Source organism: Rutilus rutilus (genome assembly GCF_951802725.1).
Source record: "Rutilus rutilus genome assembly, chromosome: 3".
In the NCBI taxonomy this organism is placed as follows: domain Eukaryota; kingdom Metazoa; phylum Chordata; class Actinopteri; order Cypriniformes; family Leuciscidae; genus Rutilus; species Rutilus rutilus.
Genome location: NC_140211.1, coordinates 57787656 through 57812843, shown reverse-complemented (window position 1 = coordinate 57812843; position 25188 = coordinate 57787656). Strand labels below are relative to the sequence as shown.

General features: G+C 41.8%; 2 protein-coding genes across 2 annotated transcripts in view; one reads left to right on the top strand and one right to left on the bottom strand.

The window, feature by feature from the left end:
* Nucleotides 1-25188, top strand: part of acsf3 (acyl-CoA synthetase family member 3) — a 78594-nt gene that overhangs the window by 38171 nt on the left and 15235 nt on the right. The gene's annotated exons all lie outside the window — the stretch shown is intronic.
* On the bottom strand, nucleotides 8118-17573 carry LOC311286912 (C-type mannose receptor 2-like; the record flags this gene model as incomplete). The annotated part of the gene is made up of 4 exons (XM_084403358.1): nucleotides 17464-17573; nucleotides 17019-17372; nucleotides 9778-10113; nucleotides 8118-8482 (listed from the first exon to the last, which is right to left on the bottom strand). The coding sequence occupies exons 1-4, from the start codon at nucleotides 17498-17500 to the stop codon at nucleotides 8118-8120; spliced, it is 1092 nt and encodes a 363-aa protein (XP_084259484.1). The 5' UTR covers nucleotides 17501-17573.

The following is a 25188-nucleotide window of genomic DNA, read 5'->3' as shown; positions in this document are numbered from 1 at the left end:
TGCTGTTCTTTTTAACATATTTGCAATAAAACATTCCCCTTTTTAAAGCTATACTTATTTTTTTATAAATTGTATACATTGTGTACCTGTTTGGCTTGATATTTTATATTCATTTAATTTATTTTTGTTCTCCGGTGGGTAATTTGCAGAAGGTGCAATCCTTTTTTTGTAATGTTGTATTAAGAAGACAAAACTAAGGCCAAATGGCCTTTACTATTTAAGTTTGTATTCATAGTTTTACATGTTATACATGTTTTACAGTATAAAGTTGACTTAACTATTGTTATATAATTGTTGGCACTGGCACTTATAAACACTAAATGGGTAAAAAGTACAATAAATAGGCTTAGTTTTGGAGCCAAATGTTGGAGTTGGAATAAATAGCTCTGTTTTTTTGTTGTTGTTTTTTTGAGAAATAAAAGCCAAATGCTTGATTATTTTACAGCCACATCATTTTCGTTATGCATTATTTGTTTTGGTTGTTTAAAAACACACTAATTTTTTTTATCCGATTACTCGATTAATCGATCGATAAAGTGCTAGATTAATCGATTACAAAAAGAATCGATAGCTGCAGCCCTAATATAATTACACTGTAACAATGACACCTTAAAATAAAGTGTAACCGAAAATTCTTAACGCATTATAATACATGCCTTATAAACAACCTTATAATTTGTTGTATCATCTGATAAATAATCATAACAACAGTTACAATACATTATAATACTTGCCTATTTGTGGTTATAACTTTTAAGAGTACAATGCATTATAACCCTGCATTTATAATGCATCATAAGGGGATATAATGAATAAAATTATGTTATAAATCATCATACTCTTAATAGTTATAACCACAAATAGGTAAGTATTATTACTGTTGTTACGAATATTCATGAGATGATACAACACATTATAAGGTTGTTGATAAGGCATCATGCATGTATTATAGTGCAGGTAACGCTTTAGTTTAGGCTCCAATTCTCACTTTTAACTGGTTGCTTATTAGCATGCATATTACTAGGATATTAGCTGTTTATTAGTACTTCTAAAGCACATGTTAATGCCTTTAATTAATCCATTAATTTATAGCATCAAATAAACATGAATGAAGAATGTTGTTTTAACCGCGGAAAGACATCAGTACACACCGTTTTTCAAGTTCAAATCCTTCAACGTTAATCTTCTAACTCTCCTGACCGCTTTGTCGGACAAAAGTGGCGGATTCGGCGGATGGCGGATTATGATTGGTCAGATCGCCTGTCAATCAAACTCCCTGCGAAGGGTCAATTGGAGTAAGATGTGGGAAAGCGTTGTTGTGTAGCACCTACGGCTCTGCATGTCCTTCCAACAGGCAAATGGACGGACACACACACACACACACACCCCCAGAAGCTACAGCAAGTCCTGAGTGTGTCTTGTGCTTATAGCAGGGGTCAGTTTGCTCTTGGTGAATGTGAAACTTGAGTCTGAGATGTTGAAGAGCTCTGAGGTGTTCCTGGAGATATGTCTGCCCTGGTTCCCTTCGGTCTCACTGAGGGACTGTCCTCTACAGATGCTTGACCTAGTCTACTTTTTACTCTAGTCCTGTTCTCCTGAGCTAGAGAGACCTTATTCCTGCTTTCGTGGATTTGATGTAGATGGCCATGGTTCTGTAGGAGGTGGACAACATTTACACTGTAAACAAAACATTTGGTGAAGAAGCAGGGATGTGTAAGATATTAAAGGGTTAGTTCACCCAGAAATGAAAGTCCTGTCAGTAATTACTCTCCCTCATGTTGCTCAACCCCGTAAGACTTTTGTTCATCTTCAGAACACAAATTAAGATATTTTTGATTAAATCTGAGAGCTGTCTCACTCCTCCATAGGCTTCTCTGTAATTGAAACTTGCCGGCCCAGAAAGTTAGTAAAGACAATGTTTAAAATAGTCCAAGTGACTACAGCGGCTCAACCTTAAGTTCATCAAGCGATGAGAATACTTTTTGTGCACAAAAATCAACAACTATACTTTATTCAACTATTCATTTTCTTCTGTGTTTCTCTGAGTGAGTTCACGTAGTGTAACAGCGCAGCGCTTCTGGGTTGTACGTCAGAACGCAGGCTCACTATTGGCCAGCATCACACGCATCACACACATGACCAGCGTCGGCCAATAGTGAGCCTCCGTTCTGACGAACAACCCAGAAGCGCTGCGCTGTTACTAGAGCCCTGCACGGGCCTCAAATCTAGGCCCGAGCCCGGCCCTGGCCCGAGACGCTCAGGCCCTAGCCCGACCCGTGTCCGACAGCTCATCAGAATTATAAGCCCGAGTCCGACCCGAGCCCGCGTTTTTTTTGTTTTTTTGGTTTTTTTTACAGCGGCAGCCTGCCCTATTTGCAGCCATTAAAATATGTCCGTTTTGTTAGTTATGTTTCTTTTCTTTTCATTTCTTTATTAAGTTAATTTAGACAAATGTTTGGAGCATTAAAAAAAAAAAAATAAGTAATAAAAACTCAGTGAGTGTTTTAGCGCAATTTTCTGACGTCATGGGATCACAACACTAAGAGATAGTAAATCTTTTCCTGGATTTTTTTTGTGCGTTCCCGAGATTAGACCTTCCTTAACATAATGCCGAAAACCCGAAGTCTCTAGGGGGTCTGGTTGAGGAGTAGATAGAAGTGCAAGATTGGTGCGCACAGACAGAACAGAAATCATGAGTTAACAATCGCAATTTTGTCCGGTGGAAAATTGCGCTAAAAATTACGACCGAGCAGCCGAGCCAACAGCGAGTAAAACATGTTTGATCAATTTAGCCTCTCAAATCAACGCTAATACTTTACTTGGCAACAATAAAATCCATAGATATAAAACACTTCAAGCATATCACACAGACAGTTAGTTTAATGTTTATTTATTAAACCACAGTGAGTAATTTTTTTTTGAAATACTGAGGCAGGCTCAGGCTGCTCGCAACAGCGCTCGCAAACGAAATGAGCAATAGAGCAAATTAAATTAAAAAAATCAAAAACAAACTTGCAGGTTATCTTACCTCAAAAATGCACCACAGAACATGGCCATTCTTTTTTTCCAGTAGTTTCCAACAGTTAAACGAAAATAAAGTCCAATCAAACGAAAAGTTAGAACAGTCTCTTACAGAGCATCGTGGAGAAAAAGAATAGCATCCACAGTGGGAGATTTTAACCCAGTCCTCTCTTCTATCACTCTGCGATTTTTCTCTTAATATTCTGCATTATTTGCACGTGAGGTGAATCGTTGGTTGCGCTGACGGGAAACCTTCTGTGTGTGCGCGTGCTTGCGTGCGTGAGACTGTCATGTCAATCATATGTCAGTGTAATTATAAGATTATGAAAGTTATGAGGTTATTAAATGTCTTTCTATGTTTGTTCTTCTATCGTCGACGTCAACTTCTCATATTTTTTTAATTAATGTCTAAAAATATAAAAAGAAGGATAACCCAAAAAAGGCCCGAGGCCCGGCCCGCATGTGAACTATGACGTGAAAATTGGCCCGAAGCCCGGCCCTAGGGGCGTAAAAAAGTCGGGGCCCGTCGGGCTCGGGCTGAAATGCAGGGCTCTAGCTGTTACACCACGTCAACTCACTCAAAACTCACTCAAAAATATCTCAATTTGTGTTCCGAAGATGAACGAAGATCTTACGGCGTTGGAACAACATGAGGGCGAGTAATTACTGACAGAATTTTCATTTTCGGGTGAACTAACCCTTTAAAGGCCAGATTTACTAAGAGCTTGCACCAGCACAAACCCTCTTTTGGTGTTAAAAAATACTGTCAGGATTAGGGTTGGCCATCACTTGCATTTTAGCGATTCCGATTCTTATTGATTCCTAATTTCGATTCCAATAAGGTAAAAAAAAAAAAAGATAGATTTGCAAATTTGCTTTGCTCTTGATCGGCTGCGTTGGTCATTATGGAAATGATCCGGCTGCATCTGTTCTTTAATATGTGCATCATCAGTAAAATCACACGCACAACTTTCCACTCCCATTGGCGCTTTTATGGGATTGTGGTCTCATGCCAATTTGCCCTGTTTAGTAAATCAGTCCCTAAGTATTGTTTTCAGATTATTTTTAATTAAAGGTTTCCTATTATGCTGTTTTAAAGCTCCTAATTTGGTTTCCTACAATGGATTACATGCATCCAAGGTCAAAAACACTTTAATTTTCTCATAATATACATTGCAGCATCAGCTCTTTTCTTACAGTGTCTGGAATGGATTGATCAAAGAGTCAGTCTCTCTAAACCCCGCCTTTCCGAAAGCCAACTCTGCTCTGATTGGTCAGATGACCCAGTATGTTGTGATTGGTCTACTCTGCTCTGATTGGTGAACATCGACATGAACATCACAAACCAAACTCTTCCAGTCTCAGATACAACTACAGTGTTTGAGGGCGGAGCTAAGAGATGCTATTCAGCCAATCAAGACCACAGACTGGCATTATTTAAATCTGTTACAAACCTACATAGACTGGATTCATTGACGACTGGAATCAGGCAGGTCAGAATCGCTTCTTTCTTTTAGGAGACAATAACTCCATTTATCTGCACTTTGAATCTTTGCAGACCTTTTACATTCACTAACAGATCTATTTCACACTGCATGAAAGGATATATCCGAAAAGCACAATAGGGGCACTTTAAGTTTATCTTTTCTACACCATCTACTTTGTTAGATTTGTGCTAAAAGAAAGAAAAAGCAATTTGCCAATGGAATAAGAAAATAAACATTTTTATTGTGTGTTTGAATTCTACAGCTGAATATTATTCAGAATCAAAACCTCCATGACATATTAAAGTCGAGCTGTTATCAGATGCGAGCTGCACAATCAGTGCCATTAACATAAAGTAATTCCGCCCCCTCTCACTGAATCACATTAGACAAATAAGATCACTCACCCAAGTGTAAAGCACTCGCTCGGGTCTTAATTACCAGAGTAAGACTACGGCTGTGTCCCATTGGGCACACTGTCTTTCAAAATAGAAAGCAAGATTAGAATTAGTGCATCCCATTTCATAGTGTGTTGAAAACAGGATGCTTTTCACAATACATATATATAGTTTCAAAGCCACTTTACAGAAAATGCATGTAAATACATTTTACAATTTAGAGTGATCTGTAATCAGACGTAACTGTCCAAGTTATGCATTTCAGAAATGTACATATAAAAATCACATAGTTAGCTAATAATAATAATAATAATGTTTTAATTTAAACAATGAGCTCATTGAAGTAATGAATGATATGTTGGATGATATTCAATTTCTGGTGGACCTTCAAAGTCCATCCATCCCACATCTGAGTTTGTGATTGTTTGTGATTTTATCAAATGTAGACAAACAGGGTTTTTTAAAAAATTTTTATATTTTTTTTAACTTAAAAACAATTTTTAAACTACATAAAAATATCAGCAATTTTATTGATGTTGAAAATGGACACAAGTGCTGTTGCTTATTACACCATTGTTAAATGTTTAATTAATCGTATTCAAGATAAGTTAATTTGATAATGTTGATAACCCTAATTATACAAAAAAAATAATTACAATTATAATCATCAACAATATTAAATTATAATTATATCCAAGTTGTCTATTTTCTGCATCACAGCTAAAGTGGATCAAGATGAGTTGCGATCAAGATTGGCATGGGGTACTTTCCATAAGATCATCTCTCAATGCAAATCAAACTAGCTTTTAGGCTAACTGAAATAAAATCATGCCAATCTCTAGGTATGGTGAAGGCTATGTGATGATGTGGGGCTATTTTAATTCCAAAGGCCAAGGGAACTTTATCAGGATGCATAGTATCCTAAAAAAAAATATAAAAAAAATACTTAAAAATAAAAATCTGCCTGCCTCTATGGGAATTTAACATAGGGGTGTACTCACTTATGCACCATGTATTTTAAGGAAGAACATTTATTTATTTACGATACATTATTCATTCACAAAGAAAACTGGTGTCCTTAAAGGTTGGATTTTTCCTAATTTTTTAAATTAAGGCATTAAGTTCAATTTCCAAAATATGATTTTTTTATTCCTCTTTTTAGTCAACTTTAGCATGGGTGTATTCACTTATGCATTGCACTGTATATATACTTTTTAACCACATTTGTTCATCTTGTGCTGGTCTGCGACACGCCACGTATTACGTCATCACGTTGGAAAGGTCACGGAAAAAAATAAGAAAATAATAAATTAAAACAAAGATGTAGGACGATTTTGAAGTTGGAAGAGAAAATGAGATGGAATTTTTCGCCCTTCCCAACCTTTTTTGAACCTTTTTGAACCGGAGTACACAGACAACCATAGCATAACCATTATTTCTTGTTTCATGCATTCTTTTTTATCAATACTTGAGTCGATTGAGTCCATCAACACCCCCAAAGTCCTGTAGCTCGTCCTGGGTCGACATTTATTCTGTAACATTAGACAGGTTTGATTTATATGATGTTTGATGATTGCGTTATTTTACATATGCTTCTATGGCTTGTTTCTACTGCTTCTTTGCTTGTTTTTAGAATCCAGAGATTTCTGTGCTATTTCAGAGGATGTGTATTAGCGCCCCCTACTGTATAACAGTGAAAACATAGATTGCCGGGAAAAACTCATCAATGGTGGGGAAAGTGTTAAGGAAGATAAATGTCATTTATGTTGTCAGTGTTTGTCTGTTATTCGTCCTCATTAGGCTCTCCGAGGAGCTAGAAGTGTTATGATGCTCTAAAATCCTTGTATTAATATTCATGTTGCTGTGAGTGTTTACTGTATATCTGGTTACTTAACAGAGATCACTTTCCATCAAACTGCACTTAATCTACAACTCAGAAGTTGTGCTCATACTAGAGGAAGACAACACTTTATATGCTGACTGCCAACATTATCCTTCATTGATCTATTCGTTGATGTGTTTTTGTTTCTTGTTCATCTCAAAGAGCACTGCAGTATGCCAATCACAAACGAATCTTGCTCAAATATGCTGAAAGCATTCCTGTAGCTCAAACAGCAGAGCATGATGCTAGCGACGCCAAGGTCATGGGTTCAATTCTCAGGGAATGCATGAATGGATGAAATGAATACCTTGAATGCAATGAATGCCACTTTGAATACAAGCAAATAAACATCAGTCGTCACTCTATATCTGCAATAATATGTTTTAGCAAGGTATTTAAATGCTTCGTTTTATGATCAAAGCTCTGTAGTTTTAAAACAGATAATGCAATGAGGGCTGCATGATTAATTGAAATTAAACCGCAAAGGCTGCAATTTTTTTATGATTTTTAATTTCATAAATATATGCACAGTGTGTTAGAGAAGAGCGGCTCTATGATCAGGGGTAAATACTTCTCCATCTTTAAAAGCGCTGTGAATTAAAGTCACTTATAACGTGCATTTGAAAAAGCAACATGTCAAACATCCTTCCAAAATTGCAATGCGAAGCATTCATAAACCTGTTGTCCAACTAAAGACAACATTATAGTTCATGTTTTTACTCACTTCATAACGTCAGTCGAGTGTTTGAAATAACTTCCTTTTGTGAGCTGATGTGGCTTCTTAAAGTAGAATTAGGCATACCATATATTATTTTATAGGATCCTATACAGTGATAAAGGCTATGTCGATTAGCATTGCATTATAAATGGGCCTATATTTTATTTTTAACAACTCAAATACACCATATAGTGCGGCAGTCGTACGTGAAACCAGGAATAATGCTCAGAGATGCAGTCACATGGGTCAACTTTTTGAAATTGAGATTTATACATTATCTGAAAGCTGAATAAATAAGCGTTCCATTGACGTATGGTTTGTTAGAATAGGACAATATTTTGCCGATATACAACTATTTGAAAATCTGGAATCTGAGGGTGCAAAAAATCTAAACATTGAGAAAATCGCCTTTAAAATTGTCCATTTATGTTGGCGATTGTGCTGCATTCACTCACAAAAATAAATGTTTTATATATTTACGGTAGGAAATTTACAAAATATCTTCATGGAACATGATCTTTACTTAATGATCAAACACATAAAAGTAAATAAGAAAAATAATAAAGAATGAAAACAGTGAATGTAAGTAAACGCACAAACATTCACACGTCTTTTCACTCATAATTTATGCAGATGAAGTTGAGTTTGTGAGTTTCAGGAAGGCTGATCCAGCGCTGATCTCCTCTAGACTGAACTGCTCCTTTTCTCTTCGTGAGGCTGCAGTTTTCCGGAGTCGTTCCGTTCCCTGGAGCCCAGTTCTGATAGCACACGATCTCTCCGCTCAACCAGAGCCACATGTTCATGCTGCAGTAGTTGTGTAAACCCAACCACACCTCCTCAGTAGACACTCGTTTAACCACATTCATCACACGACGCTGCATCTCGTCTGAATGAACCGAGACCAGATCCACATGATTCTGTCTGCAGTATCTCATAGCTTCAGGCCACGTCAGATTCTCTCTGATCAGAATCAGTTCATCTGGACAAAAAACAAACCACAAGTAAAAACTAGAGAGACTGGTCAAAAACAACATGCAGAACAAACACTGTGGAGGAATCTGTTATGTCAGACATGTAGCGTGAACTTTAAAGGAGTCATAATGTAGAAATTTCACTTTTCCACGAGAATCAATGTATGTTATGATTGCATAATGATTGTACACTGGCCAGGAAGCCGATATTTAAAAGTGAAGCGTTTGTTTACCTCAGGGTTTGTAAAATAGGCCACGTGCACGCGCACGAAAAAACGAGATTTTGATTTCTTCCCCCTCTTGACGTCAAGACGGGGGAGGATATACCAAATATGGACACCGCAAACCTATGCCGCGGGAAGCCCGCCCCTCTCCCCCTCTCCCCCTCAGATTCAGTTTAGTCGACTCGCGAAAGATGGAGAAACCGAGTGCACACCTGAGATGCTCTGTGGTTGACTGCCACAAACAACATGCAAATGTGTTTTATCTACCAAAAACGGACGAAACTATCAGGGAACAGTGGAGGAAATTCATTTTTAATGACGCTGTCCCAACAACTCTTTCAAGTGGCGTATCGTTAGGTGTGTGCGCTAAACATTTTACACCGGAATCATTTACAAATTTGGGGCAATATCAGGCGAACTTGGCCTCGAAGCTCCGTTTGGGAAAAGGTGCCATCCCAACCATCAGGGACTTGCCAGAAATTGAAAAGGTAAAACTGTGTTTTTATTGCTCTACTGTGGTTAACAAATAGCAGCTAACTGCTAATGCGGCTATTGTATGTAACGTTACCTTCGAGGTAAACACGGGGAATGGACTCTACGAATGCTAGCCACATCTTTCCACTTTGTTTTACACTAGCAGCTACAGTAGTGACGGTACAGGAGTCCATGCTCAGTGGCTAAAACTGTTTAAATGCAAGTATGAAAACAATATACCACTAAACATTATTAGCCAAACTCATGCAAAACATGCAGTTTGAAAATAGCTTTCAGTTAGTGGGGCTTCTGTAAGAATGTATCTGGAAATGGTGTATTTTTTCTACGACCAATCAACGCGCCCCTCATTTGCATTATTATAATGACCGTCCACGACAGCCAAAACATCGCATCAGATCTCGCGAGACAATAATGCCTTTAGAAATAAGGGTCTGAGGAGCTCTGTGTTTATTTTTTTTCCACTTTTCTTTTTTAGAAGTGCCTGAAAGACTATAATAGAGCATTGGGTATCCAAGGTAACACAACATTATGACTCCTTTAAGATATCTGGAGGTGTTGGATGGATTTTGTGAGGATCTGCTCACCTTCATGACACACAAAAGGATATTTGTTGTCGCAAGAGTAGTCATGCCATTGTCCCTTAGTGAGCTGCCTCATCCCTGCACAGTTTTCAACACCTCCACTATTATCAGGTTCACCAGGAGCCCAGTATCTGAATGAGGAGTGACTCTGATCTGACCACTGCCACGAGTCTCTGAACAGACCGATCCAGACATCATTAGATATGTGACTATCATTGATGAACTTCCGAACCTGTTGATTCTCATTCTGGTTCCTCACACTGACCAGATCAATGTGATTCTGTCTGCAGTAACTCTGAGCATCTCTCCAATTCATCGTCTGATTGACAAAGACAAGTCCTGTGTTCACTTTAAGAAAAACAAATGGAAACAGATTCATGAATCAGTTTGTGTTCATTATTCGTATGCCGCTTTATGTTTTGGATGTGAACAGGAGCAACAGTGGAAGCATCAGAAACACATGTCATTCAAAAACGTCTCTGTTACGTATGGTAACCCTTGTTTCCTGAAGGAGGGGAGATGCACATCGGAGGTAGACCGACTGAATTGAGAGACTTAAGAGACCAATCCACTTCAAGTGTAACTAAATGAGCCAATAGACATTGGCATGTGATAATTGTGCCAGCTGTTCAGCCAGGTAGCACGGGCATATAATGAGCAGAAGGTGCATCGCATATTTGGTTTTTGCTGTGGAGCCGAGCCGGAGACCCGGCCACCCAGCAGCGGTACAGAAAACATGGCGATGGGACGTACGTCTCCATTCCCTCCCTTAGGGAAGGAGGGTTACCATACGTAACCGAGGCGTTCCCTTTCAGTCGGTCACTCTCGACGTACGTCGGAGGTAGACCGACTGAATTGGGATCCCTACCAAACCGCCATGTTGCTGGCCCTTCCAGGGCCCTGCATAAGCCTCACCATTCTCCCTCTGATGGGGGCAGAAGCTCATGCAGAGGGTGTCAACCACTGATGTTCCGCATTTACATGACCCACTCAGCAAGACAATTGGACAACACTGGGAAAGCATGCCCTTTCTAGCGGAAAAGGAGTGCTGCGGAAGCCACATCCTGCCAGAAGGGAGGAAACGTGGAGAATACACATATGGACTAGCCAAGCAGGGTAGTACAACATATGGACATCTCTGGGGTGTTCCAGCCTAGTTCTAGGACAAATGAGCAGGACTCTGTCGAGGGAAAGACACTGGCTAGCCGACAGGTTAGCCGTACCGTGGAAGAATACGCATATGGGGTCGCCGCAGGAACCGCTACATATGGACACCCAGCCTAGCACAGGTTCCTCAATGCATACGGGTGTTAGGCCTGGCGCCAGACGCTCCGCCACGTCTGACTGCCGGAGGGTGACGGAGGAACTCAACAGGGTTGGCCGTTTCTGGGTAACTTACTGGTGCAATAGACGCATGTATCTGGCCCACCAGGCGAGAATGGTGTAGCAAGCCGACACTTGAGCGGGTTCCTCGCGCAGGAGGATACCGGCTCTACACGAAGGCTATAGAATCTAGCGAACATGTTGAGTGTCGCCCAGCCCGCAGTTCTACAAATATCTGTCAGCGAGGCGCCTTGAGCCAGCTCCCTGGAGGAAGCAGCACTCCGTGTTGAGTGTGCTCGCAATCCGAAAGACAATAGCATCCACTATCCAGTGGGCTAAACTCTTCTTGGAGACAGCCTTTCCCTTCTGCTGGCCTCCGTAACAGGCGAAGAGCTGATCTGAGGTCCTAAAGCTTTGCGTTCTCTCCAAGTATATCCGCAGGGAGCGGACGGGACAGAGGAAAGCCAGGGCTGGGTCTGCCTCCTCTGAGGGCAGCACTTGCAGGTTCACTACCTAGTCCCTGAAAGGAGTGGTAGGAACCTTGGGCACATATCCGTGCCAGGGTCTCAGGATAACGTGAGAGTTGGCCGGCACAAATTCTAGGCACGATTTGTCAACCGAAAATGCTTGCAGGTCCCCTACCCTCTTGATGGAAGCTGGCGCAGTTAGGATCACTGTCTTCAGTGACAGGATCTTCAACTCAGCTGACTGCAGTGGTTCGAAGGGAGGTCCCTGCAGTGTGTTGAGCCACCAGAGACAGGTCCCAAGAGTGTATAGATGGAGGGCGAGGCGGATTCAATCTCCTCGCCCCCCTCTCAGGAACCTGACGATCAGGTCGTGCTTTCCCAAAGACTTACCATCAACTCCATCGTGATGTGCGGCAATAGCGGCAACATACATTTTGAGGGCTCACTGGGGGAAACGCATACTTGCTTAGGTCCTGGGGCCGGCTGTGTGCCAGTGCATCTGTGCCGAGGGCTCCGTCGGTTAGGGAGAAGAACAACTGGCAGTGCAACGTGTCAGGGGAGGCAAACAGATCTACCTGTGTGGCCCCGAAGCACCTCCAAATCAGCTGGACCCCCTCCGGATGGAGTCGCCACTCTTCCAGAAGTGCAGGCTGTCGTGAGAGCTCGTCGGCTGCACGAATAAGCACGCCTGGGATGTGGATAGCATGAAGCCACCTCAGATGCTTCTGATTCCAAAGGAGGAGATGGCGGGCGAGTTGTGACATGCGACTGGTGCATAGACCACCTTGTCGGTTGATTTCAGTGGGGTCGCTGTTCTGCGTTTCAATGAATTCAAGCAGTTCAACAACGATTGGATGCGTTCCTCTGTGAGGCACGCTGTCTGGTTGACAGAGTCCAGCTCCATACCGAGATAAGAGATCCTCTGCACAGGGAGAGTTTGCTCTTGTCCTAGTAGACCCCTTAGAAGTCCCAACAGGCTAAGGTGACCGAACACCATGTCCCTGTGTTCACACAACTGCTCTTGGGAGTGGGCTAGTATGAGCCAGTCATCGAGATAGTAAAGAATTTGAACCCCGCGCTCTCTGAGTGGAACAATGGCTGCCTCCGCGACCTTCGTAAAGACGCGAGGTGACAGGGCTAGCCCGAAGGGTAGGACTTTGTACTGATATGCACGACCCTCGAAAGCAAAGGGCAAAAAGGGCCTGTGTCGAGGAAGAATCGAGACATGAAAGTACGCGTCCTTCAGGTCGATCGCTGCAAACCAATCTCAGGGACAGATGCATTCGAAAATGCGTTTCTGCTTTAGCATTTTGAATGGGAGCTTGTGAAGGGCCCGATTCAAAACTCGCAGGTCCAAGATTGGTTGTAACCCACTGCCTTTCTTGGGTACAATGAAGTACGGGCTGTAGAAACCCGTCTTCATATCGGCTTGAAGAACTGGCTCGATCACGTCCTTCGCCAGTAGGACTTTGATCTCTGCCCGTACGACAGGAGTATTGCTGGCCAGCACGGAGGTGAACCGGATGCTCCTGAACCTGGGGGGGTGTCAGGCGAACTGAATCGCATAGCCGAGTCTGATGGTGTGGTAGAGCCAGCATGAAGGTCTGGGGTCTCATTTATAAAACTGTGCGTAGAATCCTTACTAAAAGTGTACGTGCGCCCAAAAGCCAAAAATGGCGTACGCAAAAAAATATTCAGACTTATAAAACCGTGCGTACGCCAGAACCTGCGCAGAATTCACTTTATAAATCCCAGTCAGCGGAAGATTGTGCTCACATGCGTCTCCACCCCGAAATAACCATATATGGAGCTTACAACGCCTAGTTTTACAATGCAGATCCTTATCTGCATATAATTTGCATATGATTATTCATCCACGTGATAACGTTTAACGGTACAAGACACATTACATTAATAAAAATCAAATAGTTGCCTATCCTTGCCTTGTTTTTGAATAGCCTACATAAATCAAATAGTGTAAAATACATTTCAGAGAATGTTTTTCTCAATCTTTTCCACTGGCCGAATTGTATTTTTAATTGATTTATATTTTTAATGGAAACAGATAGGCCTTGGGCATTATTTGCACGAAACTATTTTCTCAGACAATCTGGTATTATCATGATAAGCAATTATCTCTGTGGTTAAAACATTAAAACACAGCACGCCACAGGAAAAGTGTTCAAAACCATCGCATCCACAACAAATATTTCTATTGATTGAATGTAAAAAATGTTGTAACTTCTCAGTAATGATTTCATGTGTTTAACTCCATTAATTTGAATGGCATATTTAATCTAAATGTTTATATCAGAAGTAAAACATAGTTTAAATCATTATTTTATTTATTTAAACTGTTATTTGCGTCAGTTTCACTAAATGGCCCAACGCGCTCGCTGGTGCGGACATTTAAGAACGAAGGGATGGATATTAGTGAAAGGCTTGGTGAGTGAAATTATATTTGTATTATCTTTCTGTATATGTTTAATTTTCTTTAGATTTTCTGTCTAAAAGTGACCAAAAAGACATTTAACTCCAGCTCACCATCGGTATCGCCAAACTGCTCCATCTCCAAACCGTTCGTACGCATGGGTCAGAGTTTGCGTGCAGGTGCGCAAATTTTCCTGTCAAGTTTGTTTTTATAAATCACAACTTATGCGTCGGAAGTGGCGTATGCCTCTTTCAGGGCCTGTTTTGTGTGTACGCAACGGTTATAAATGAGGCCCCTGGTGAGTACTAGCCAGGCTCCCAGAGACCGCACCAACGGAACCACAGACGTACCTACGGTAGGGCAGCGAGGTGGAGGGCAGGGACCCGATTCAAGAGGTGTAGCGTCCCGAAGTGGGGTCTGGGTGTGTGGTGCAACACTCACCTGACTCCACGGTTGGATAGAGGATGTGTGAGAAAACCGCACGCTGCTGTCCGCTGGTGACTGAAGAAGGGGATGAGGGCGGCAAGGCAACGTGTCGTGCACGGTCAACCTCATTGTGCATAATGTTGCGCACTGTCATTCCCAACCTCGTGGCACACAGAGATATTGGAAACTGCTCTTTTATTGAAGGAGTGGGTACCGCTGGCTGTGGGGCCAGCTGTGGAACATAAAGAAAAGAAAACAAAGGATTCTCCACCCGGCCCTCCTCCGGGGGAGGGAGTGGTGCTGTCACCATCTCCCGAAGAGCAGTTCCCTCCATCTCTGGGTTGCCTGTCTCAGGGCCGCTTGCTCTTCCTTTTACCAGCGGTAACGAGCAGACGAAGGTGCTGCAGCCGGCGGCTGGGTAGAGTCAGCAGCTTCAAGGCCTCCGAGAACTGCTGGGCAAAGTTCTCGACGGCGTCGCCGAATAGGCCGGCCTATGAGATAGGGGAGTTAAGGAACCGTTTTTTGTCAGCTTCCCGCAAATCTGCCAGGTTCAGCCAAAGATGGCGTTCCTGGACCACCATGGTGGACATTGGTCGACCCAGGGAGCATGCAGTGACTTTCGTCACCCATAAGGCGAGGTCCGTCGCTGTGCGCCGTTCCTGCATAACACCTGGGTCGGGATTACCCTTGTACATTTCCATGAGCGCTTTGGCCTGGTAGACCTGCAGGAGTGCCATGGCATGCAGGGCAGAGGCAGCCTCTCCACAGGCCCAGGAGACGCGGATTACCCTGCCAAGTGTTAGCGCTCTTAGGACACAATTGTATCGCAACCGACCGCTCCACTGGAGGGATATCCACGTACCCCTTAGCTGCCCCACCGTCAAGGGTAGTAAGGGGGGAGTAGGCAACAGGCCGGTTCCAGGCACTTAAAGGTGCCGTCCACGACCTAGTCACCTCCTCATGCACTTCCAGGAAGAAAGGTACTGGGGCAGGGCACAGAGAACCAGCATGGACCGCCCCAAAAAAACAAACGTCCAGCCTTGAGGGTTCGGGAAACAGTGGAGGGTTCCACTCGAGCCCAACGCTCGCGCGGGCCCGGGAAATCATAGCGGTCAGCTCTGGGTCTGACTCGGTCAACTCTATGGTCCCCGTAGTGGGTAACGCAGCCGAATCATCATGCCCAGAGGACTTGTGCGCACCCTCTAATGCAGCGAAGGACATTTGTTCATCCAGTGGAGCCCCGAAAGAAACGACTGGCACCGCCTGGGAGGGGTCAGCACGCTCTCTCGGAAGCTCCGCGGTTTTCAGTGTGCAGGAGGAGTGTTGAGAGAATTAGTAGAGCTGAACATACACCGTGCTCGGCTCCGAAGTGAAATGCAAATATGCGATGCACCTACTGCTCATTATATACCCACGCTGCGTGGCAGAGCATTGACAATGTGCATTGGCTCGTTTAGTTACACTCGAAGTGGATTGGTCTCTCAAGCGAGATCCCAATTCTGTTGTCGAGAGTGAACGACTGAAAGGGATCGCTTAACTTGTAATTAAATGTGTTGCGTTCATATTCTGGGCTCATCTGTACATAGCATGGTTTATTAATAAGGTGTTTACTGAATTTGGTCTGTTAATATCACTGTCCACAGTGCATTAAGCCATGTTAAGCGTTTTCTTTATAATGATTTTCTATGGGAGGAAAACGCTTAACGTGTAATTAAACGCATTGCTTTCATATTCTTGACTCATCTGCTTTTCTGTACATAGAATTATTAGGATAGTGTTTACAGAGTTTGGTCTGTTATTGCCACTGTCTTATTATATTATGCCACGTTAAAGGCCCCCTGAAATCAAAAGCTTTTAGTATGAATATGTTAGCCTTAAGGTTATGAATGAGCTGGTGTATTCCAAAACAATGACAAAATTCGCATTTAGGAGATTACAAAACTTAGTCTCTCACTTCTAAAATGGATCACTAAAATGGATCACAGATTTTTATGACATCACTGTTGACTTTAGCTTATCATCACATCTTCTGTCTAATCAAATGCTCCTTAGAATCTAAAGCGTCCCGCCACGAATACTAATAATTCTATACTATAATAATTTAGAATAATATGAGTCAGTTATGACATTTTATTCGATAACAACTGCAGCTCGTTCCACGCAACCCCGCGTCATACGTCATTCGTATTTGTTCTCAAGACGAGTTTTGTTCATAAATATCCAGATGTGTCAAGTTGTTGTATGTCTACTATATGTCGAAATTGTATGCATTGATTACTGTTTTGACCAATATAAATGTAATGAATTAGTTACAGCATAAATCATAAATTACAGCATAAATGTTGCTAAAAAATATAATTCTTTATGCTCTCTAATGGCAGATTCCCACAGTTATCAACAACAAAAGATCAACATGCGTTCAATATCGATTTATTTTCTATACAGAAGCTGAAAGTGTGACAAATTTCCACATTCTGCCCTATATTTATGACCACATAAAACAGTAGAAGCATTTAGTATTGCATTGCAATGTTGTACAGTATAACGTGGGTCTTTATGAATTAATGTTTGTTGTCATTGTAGGGAGCTGCACTTACTGTTAGATGAATTGCAGATGAAAGTCAGGCTGTTTCTACATGACCAATCATACCATTCTCCATTTCTCATAAATGCACACTCATATTTGCCAGTAGATTGTCTAGTAGCCCAGTTCAGATAGAGCGCAGGATCACCTGAAGACCACTGCCATTTATTACCACCCGTCTTTTGCAGCCCAATCCATACACGTAAATCATTCAGACTCTTCTTCAGCTCGTTCATGTCGTTTATGTTGTCAGCGGTGGCCATATCTGTGTATTTCTCTCTGCAGTATCTCTGAGCTTCAGTCCAGGTCTTCCACATGTTTATAAAGTGATACTTACGCTGAACACATTCAGATACGGAGCAGAGAGCTGTGAAAGAGAGGGTTTGCTTTAATTTTTTCATAACAGGATCAAACCTGATGAAACTATAAACCATAAATAAAACAACAAACACACTCACCAATAAGAAGAAGAATGAAATATAGAGTTCGGTCCATTTCTGAGGAAAAAACTCACTGAAAAGTGAGACAAAGACAAAGTCTTATTGTGGTTGATAAATGAAGATGTGAGTTGTTCTTACTTTAGAGGTTGTGTTTCTGTCTATAGCTTACTATGTGATTAGATCTGCTTTCATTCCTACTCAAGCATATTACATCATTTGTTTATTGTTCTAATTTTCATATTTTACTTCTTCATTTGTGTATTTGGCCACCACTCTTTTTTTAATATTTGCATCAGTTATGGAGTAGCTCATTTGCTAACATTAACAGTAGCTCATTTGCTTTTAAAACAGTGTAGGCCAGTTTTGACGAGACTGCAATGCATTGAAGGAGCACAGTGTCTTCTTGTTAGATTACAAACTAAAATCATGCTCAGAGCGGCTCGGTTCACAGTACGCTGCATCACTGCATGTGCTGTGAGTTTAACCTGCATTTTGTCTACTAATGTGAATCCAAATTCAGTTGCATATATTTTGTTCTTGCATTGATGTGACATTTGTAGCAATTTTGCACTTTGAACAGTCAGTTTGAGATATAGGCAACAGTTCAGTATTGTATATTTGGATAGTTAACAAAATAAAGCTGTACTCTTATCTTAATTGTATTGCATTGTATTGTTTTAAGCCCCAAACATTGTACTTAAAGCATGCTTCATTAACAATTGTAATATACAATTGTAATATACAACATAATTGTAAAAATTCAAAAGTAGTGTCAGTGTAGCTAACTACTTTTTTTCAGAAGGGTAGCTTGAATGTAGTTTAACTTCTTTAAGTTATGAGTAGCTTGTCAAACTACAGTTTCAGAGTAGCTTCCCCAACACTGATATTAATATGGACCTTAAAATGATATACTCTATATTGCCAAATGGTTTCGCCATTCTTAATCCGTAGGATTTAATATAGAGTTGGCCCACCCTTCGCAGCAACAGTTTCAACTCTTCTGGGAAGGCTTTTCGCAATGTTTAGGAATGTGTTTATGGGAATGTTTGACCATTCCTCCAGAAGCGTATTTGAGAGGTCAGGCACTGATGTTGGACGAGAGGGCTGACTCGCAGTCTCCGCTCTAATTCATCCCAAAGGTGTTCAATCAGGTTGAGGTCAGGACTCTGTGCAGGCCAGTCAAGTTCCTCCACACCAAACTCGCTCATCCATGTCTTTATGGACCTTGCTTTGTGCACTGGTGCGCAGTCATGTTGGAACAGGAATATCCCCAAACTGTTCCCACAAAGTTGAAAGCATGAAATTGTCCAAAATATTGTGACAGTTGTTCGATTGACAGCTGTTTCGTTCCCCTAAAGTCCATTTATAATGTTAGTATAGGTTGTTGGACAACCCACTGAAAAAATAACCATCTTCTGCTGCCGATGTTTCAGAATAAACGTGTCTTTATTTCCTCTGTCTAAATACTTGATTGTGTTAAGGAGTGAATGCGAACATTAAAATATTGTTGCTTTTTTTCCGAATTCGTCTCTTTGTGAAAGTTCTGTCGTTGTTTAATTTCATACTCCTGCTATTACTGTTTCTTTGTTAATTAAACAAGAACACATTTTAATGTAAACACATCCTTATCATTTGTTTGCTTATGTCCACACCTCATTTAGACGTTTTGGTTGTAAAATATGTCCATCTCTGATATGAAACAGAAGGATAAACAGTGAGTGTTATTGTTCTAGTCATATTTTAGTCATGGTTTTGGAAAGAGGCCCATCTGACTGTTAATCTGAAGAAAACACATTTTTTTCCATACTTCTCTAAAGTTTCTTGGCCACATTGTGACTGCTACTGGAATTAAGGCAGATCCAGAAAAAAACAAAGCAGTTCAAGATATTCCTGTGCCAAAGAACATAAAGGAAGTCCAGAGATTTTTAGGCATGGCTGGTTGGTATCATAGGTTTGTACCACACTTTTTTCAAGTGGCTGAACCCTTTAATGCCTTAAAAAGGAAAGGTGCTAAATCCCTTTGGACTTTTCGGATGTCAAACTTCCCTCCAAGCTCTAAAACAGCTCCTTGTGTCTTCACCTGTGTTGGGACATCCTAATCTGAATCTGCCATTTGTCGTCTACACGTCTGCATGTGAGGTCGGCTTAGGAACTGTCCTGGTGCAGCAAACAGGACTGGGCACTGAGGAAGTCTTGGCATTTGCCAGTCTTACCTTGAATCCGGCGGATAGAAATTACACAACCACCGTGCAAGAATGTTTGGCAGTCGTGTGGGCCCTTGAAAAATTGAGGTACTACTTGGAAGGAAAATTCTTCACCGTCATCACTGATCAATCTTCCTTGATGTTGGTCTTCAAAATACAGAAACCTAACACTCGTCTAATTCGGTGGGCACTTCGACTCTAGAAATTCAACTTCACAATGGAGTACAGGAAGGGGAAGTATAATACGGTTCCTGATGCTTTGTCCTGAGCCCCTTTGGACATTAATGAACCGGGCCTTCTGACTTGTTCCTACGCTCTACGTTCCTTGTTCCTACCTAAGTCAAAGGTGAAATCTGAGAAAACGGAAGATCTGCCAATCACAGATTTTGACATCTAGAAAGCACAGCAGACGGATCCAGACATTCTCCACCTGTACAAACAAATGGTATAATTAGGAGAAATTACTGTTAATTCCTCAAAATTTTCCATATTAGAGGATAAAGTCTTCCGAATTGTCCAGTTTCCACACAAAAATGTGTACCAATTATACATCCCAAAAGCTCTCCGATCTCAACTACTTCAGTCTCTTCACAAAGACCCTCTCGCTGGTCATCTTGGCAGATTCATAAACTTTCAAAAGATTGCAAGCTTTGGTGTACTGGCCTAACTTACAACCAAGATGTCAAAGATGTCTTTTAAACGCCTCTCGGGCATGTTAGTGCAGCTCCTATCTCTTTGAATGGGGAAACAAAAATTATCCAGAACTGTTCGCCAAGCTTACGATTAAATTTCATATTTGAAATCACCAATAAAATCTGACAACAACGGTCTCATAAATTTTGTTTCTAAACGCTCGAATTATGACAGAAAACAACATTTTTCAGGCTGGATAAAGCTAATGCTAACTGTTTCTGGGAACCGGAGCTTCTAACGGCAGCTGCAGTGACGCGATGACTTTACCAATCGGCGATTGGCTCTTATTTGGAAAGCAGGACTTATTCCACCTTATTGAGCGTTGCACTTTTCCCTATTTAAAACAATATGAATGACACGTCTTGTGTTATTCTATAGTCTTTGTTCTCGTCCAAAACCATCTCAAGAAAACTCTCCAACTCAGACTTGTTCCCAGGCTCCTTCAAGACCCACGAATGGAGATCGCAATACTCATTGTATATTAGGAGTATCATACTCTATTTACATCTGCTCTTTCTTACTGAAACCGGAAAACCGGCCACAGATCCTGGCTTAGCAAGCACTTCTATCAGATCCCCTGTATCACCGGCATATCTCCAGAACACCACTCAATACATTCCTTCCGCACTGGAGCAGCGACCTCAGATACGAGGTATCTCAGAGGAGACGATCTGAATCTTCACAAGCATATCGCTCTTACATCTGTAACAATCTCAACGACCTCTGTCAAGCTAAGCCTACCTCAGCTCTTCCCAATCTTTTGGGGGTCCTAATCACTCGGCCTACATTTACCGTCTCCCGGCCATCAACACCAGACGCCCAGATCAACCTGACCACCATCCCATTTCCCCTTCCTCTTCATCCTCTCCCTATTTATCTACTTCAATAAATAATTCTCCAAATTTCATGGTTGTGGCTTGGTCCTTGCTCGTGAAATGGAATTAACTAGTTAGCTGAGGTTCAGGAACAGGACCACGCCTCAACAATCACCTGACTTCTCAAAACCTTCTTATATCGGGCCACCCCTTCCAGTACTGTTTGTCTCGTTCTCTCAAACCCTCCTTTCCCTTTCCTCTCTCATCCATTCAACCATCGTTACCATCCCCTGTTCTCTTCCCTTCCAGGTTATATCGGGGGTCCTAATCACTCGGCCTACCTTTTAACTTCGGTTCGTTTAGGCATATGTGAACACGGCAATCGCGCTCGGATCCGCACCAAAACAATCGCTCCGAGATCGCCTGAACGAGGTGGTCTCGGACCGATTGCAAATGAACTCTGGGGCGGTTCACTTGAGGTGTGAAAACAATCCAACCCAACAGACCAACGAACCAATTCATAATGGGAAATGTGCTATATAAATAGCAGTAGTGTCTGATTCTGTGATTTATGCACATCAGTTATCACAGTGGAAAACCAAAATAGCACCTCTTCATCTTAAAATGTTGAGTAATTGAGCTTCTCCGTGCGAGAATGCTGTCGCGATGAAGCCTTGATTCCGGCTCCAGCTGCATTATAACATTTGTATAGTGTTTGTGTGTGTCTCGACAGTTACAAATAAAGCCACAATAAGCTCATGAAACGAACTTGTCAATCAACTTGATGGATGACGCAGAGGAAACACTGACCAATAAGAGGACAGTTGTACTTGCATGTGACTTGTGTGGACACATTTCGGTACGCTTTGAAAGGTTGCCTTGTGAAAACGAACCGAACCAAGAAGAGAATGCAACATTGTAACTAATTAGTCACTGTTTCGGAGTGAAACAAACGATCTATAGGTGTGAAAACGCCCTGAGTCTCCCGGCCACCAACTCCAGACGCACAGATCAACCTGACCACCATCCCTTTTCCCCTTCTTCTTCATCTTCTGCCTATTTATCCCTAACTTTCTTCAATAAATAATTCTCTAACATTCATGTTTGTGGCATGGTCCTTTCTCGTGAATTTCTATAAATATCCAAACTGAAGCTCAGTTCAAGTGTCACAAACCCAGTCGACAGTCGTTCCTTAAAGCAGTGAGTCAATGTTCCTCACCTCAGTTTTGCTTTCATGGCTGTCGGGGAAAATAGAGTCATTCACACATGTTCAGGAGGAGCAGTGGAGCTCACAGCTTGTCAGAGCGCTGTGTTTGTTCACTGATGTGTAAGTGTGCTGGACGTGAAGCATGGCCTCTGTCACACTGCCCTTTCCAGAGCTGTCAACCCCCCTTCTGCCTCTCCTGCAAGCATATGTGTGTGTGATGTGTGTGTGATGTATTTGTTTACACCCTGGGCTCCCAGCAAAACAGCCTATTTATGTTTGTTTAAAGGAGTAGTTCACTTCAGAATTAAAATTTCCTGATCATTTATTCTCCCCCACGTCATCCAAGATGTTCATGTCTTTCTTTCTTCAGTCGAGAAGAAATGAAGGTTTTTGAGGAAAACACTCCAGGATGTTCCTCCATATAGTGTCTTCAATGGGGTCCAACGGGTTGAAGGTCCAAATGTGAGTTTCAGAGCAGCTTCAAAGTCTCGACACGATCCCAGCCGAGGAATAAGAGTCTTATCTAGACAAACCATCCGCCATTTTCTAAACAAAATAAACATTTATATTCTTTTTAACCACAAATGTTCGTCTTGCACTAGCTGTGATGCGCCACACATTACGTAATCAGGTTGAAAGGTCACACGGAAGTAGGTGGAAGTACTGACCTAGTGTTTACAAAGCGAACATGCAAAGACTACTGTAAGTCAAATGCCATTTACAAAAAAAAAATTATAAATAAAAGGTAAAACCACGATCTCGGCTGATTTTGAAGTTGCCTCTATAGATTTTTGAATCGGAAAATGCGTGACCTTTCAATGTGATTACGATGGATTGTCTAGATAATTCCTCGACTGGGATCGTGTCAAGACTTTGAAGCTGCACTGAAACTCACATTTGGACCTTCAACCCGTTGGACCCCATTGAAGTCACTATATGGAGAAAAATCCTGGAATGTTTTCCTCAAAAACCTTAATTTCTTCTCGACTGAAGAAAGAAAGACATGAACATCTTATGCATGACGAGGGGGAGAATAAATGATCAGGACATTTTTATTCTGAAGTGAACTAATCCTTTAAGTGTTGGCTTTGTTTGTTAGCATTTTTGGTTAAGTCTTTTTCGTGTGCATGCTAAAACTACATATTTTGCCCTGAAAATCTAAACCAAACAAATGTTAAATCAGTGCTCTCTTGTCACCAAACCTCAGCTCACCATCTCACATGACACTATATGTGGAAGTAGTGTGAAGGATGACTTCGCTTTAAATGCACGAGTCGTCTTTGGGATGCTTTCTCCTCATTGCATCATGTGTTCGTCCTTGTTTAGCTTGCAACATGGCTGCGTTCACTTAAACGCCTCAGCCAGACTGTGAGGGAAAAAAACTTGTGCAATATAGCTTCTTATCGTTTTAATTAGGAAAGCCGCTGGGCCGTAGCGCTTCTGCAGTGACTTCAGTAGACTGATGCCACACATTTTAATGTGTGTTAGAGAGAGTGTGTGTGTGTGTGTACTTGTACAACTATCTTTGTGAGGACCAGTTTGAGTTTTAGACCATTGGAGTGAGGACTAAGAGAGTAAAGTGAGGACATTTTGGCCAGTCCTCACTTTCTGAGAGCCTTTAAAGGCCTGTTTGAGGGTCAAGACTTGGTTTTAGGGATAAGGTTATAATGAGGTTAAGGGTCGGTTTAGGGTAAGGGTTTGGGTTAGGCACTTAGTTGTGATGGGTAAGGTTAGGGTAAGCGGCTAGAGATTGCATTGTGTCAGTGAATGTCCTCATAAAGATAGATGTACAAGTGTGTGTGTGTGTGTGTGTGGTTAACCCTACGTTAAGGGGACAAAATTTGGTTCCCATGAGGAAAACATCTAATAAAATAAATGCTTCATATTAGTGTTCGCGCAATCGTTTTAACTAGTCGACCTGAAAAGTTGTGGTCATGTAGTTGGCGGGTCATTACTTACCTGCATCTGAGTCTTTGCCGTTTAATTAGTGTACTGCTATTGAATTATTTAAATTCCGTACTGTTACGGAGATACTGCAGAAATGTTGTTTATTGTTTACCGTTCAGGACATTTTTCATGGAAGAGGTAGCTTTCAGCTGTTGTTGTTGAATCATTTTGCAGCTGGTTCATATACAGTGGTATTCATATCCACATGCTCATCGACACTATCCTTCTTTTGCTTTTAATCGTAGAAGAAAACCCCTGACATGCGGATTTAATACTTTCTGTGACCTTTGACCCCTCCCCGGGGGCATTACGGGTTCTTAAAGCGGATGAAACACCTACGGTTTATCAGTCCTCATGTCAAACATGTTCCTGCTTCATTTCCATGAGAAGGAAGTTATGCCGCCGTGACCAAATTACACCTTGCGTTTACGGATAGGGTTATTTTAAAGAGGCGAGTGTAAATACACACTTACTGCTGTTAACACCCAGACATTTTTCCCACTCACACACTCTCTCTCTCTCTCTCTCTCTCTCTCTCTCTCTCTCTCTCTCTCTCTCTCTCTCTCTCTCTCTCTCTCTCTCCGTCTCCTTCCACCCACCGCTTCTCCTTCACCTCACCCCATCCTATCACTGTGGAGCAGTGGTCTGTGAAGAAATTCCCAATATCTAAATTTACACACTGTATCAATCTTGTTTAATAGACTGGAAAGCTTATTGCTCCAGTGCTGGGCGGCGAGAGAGGGCAGCGCTGATAAATTGCGCCGTCCCCGCGACAGCCGCCCATGATGTATAATGAAATATTTATGATTTATCCCAGCTAATAAACTGAAATGAAGAGCCTGATGTATGGGAACAGATGGGCCCTCTATTGATGCCG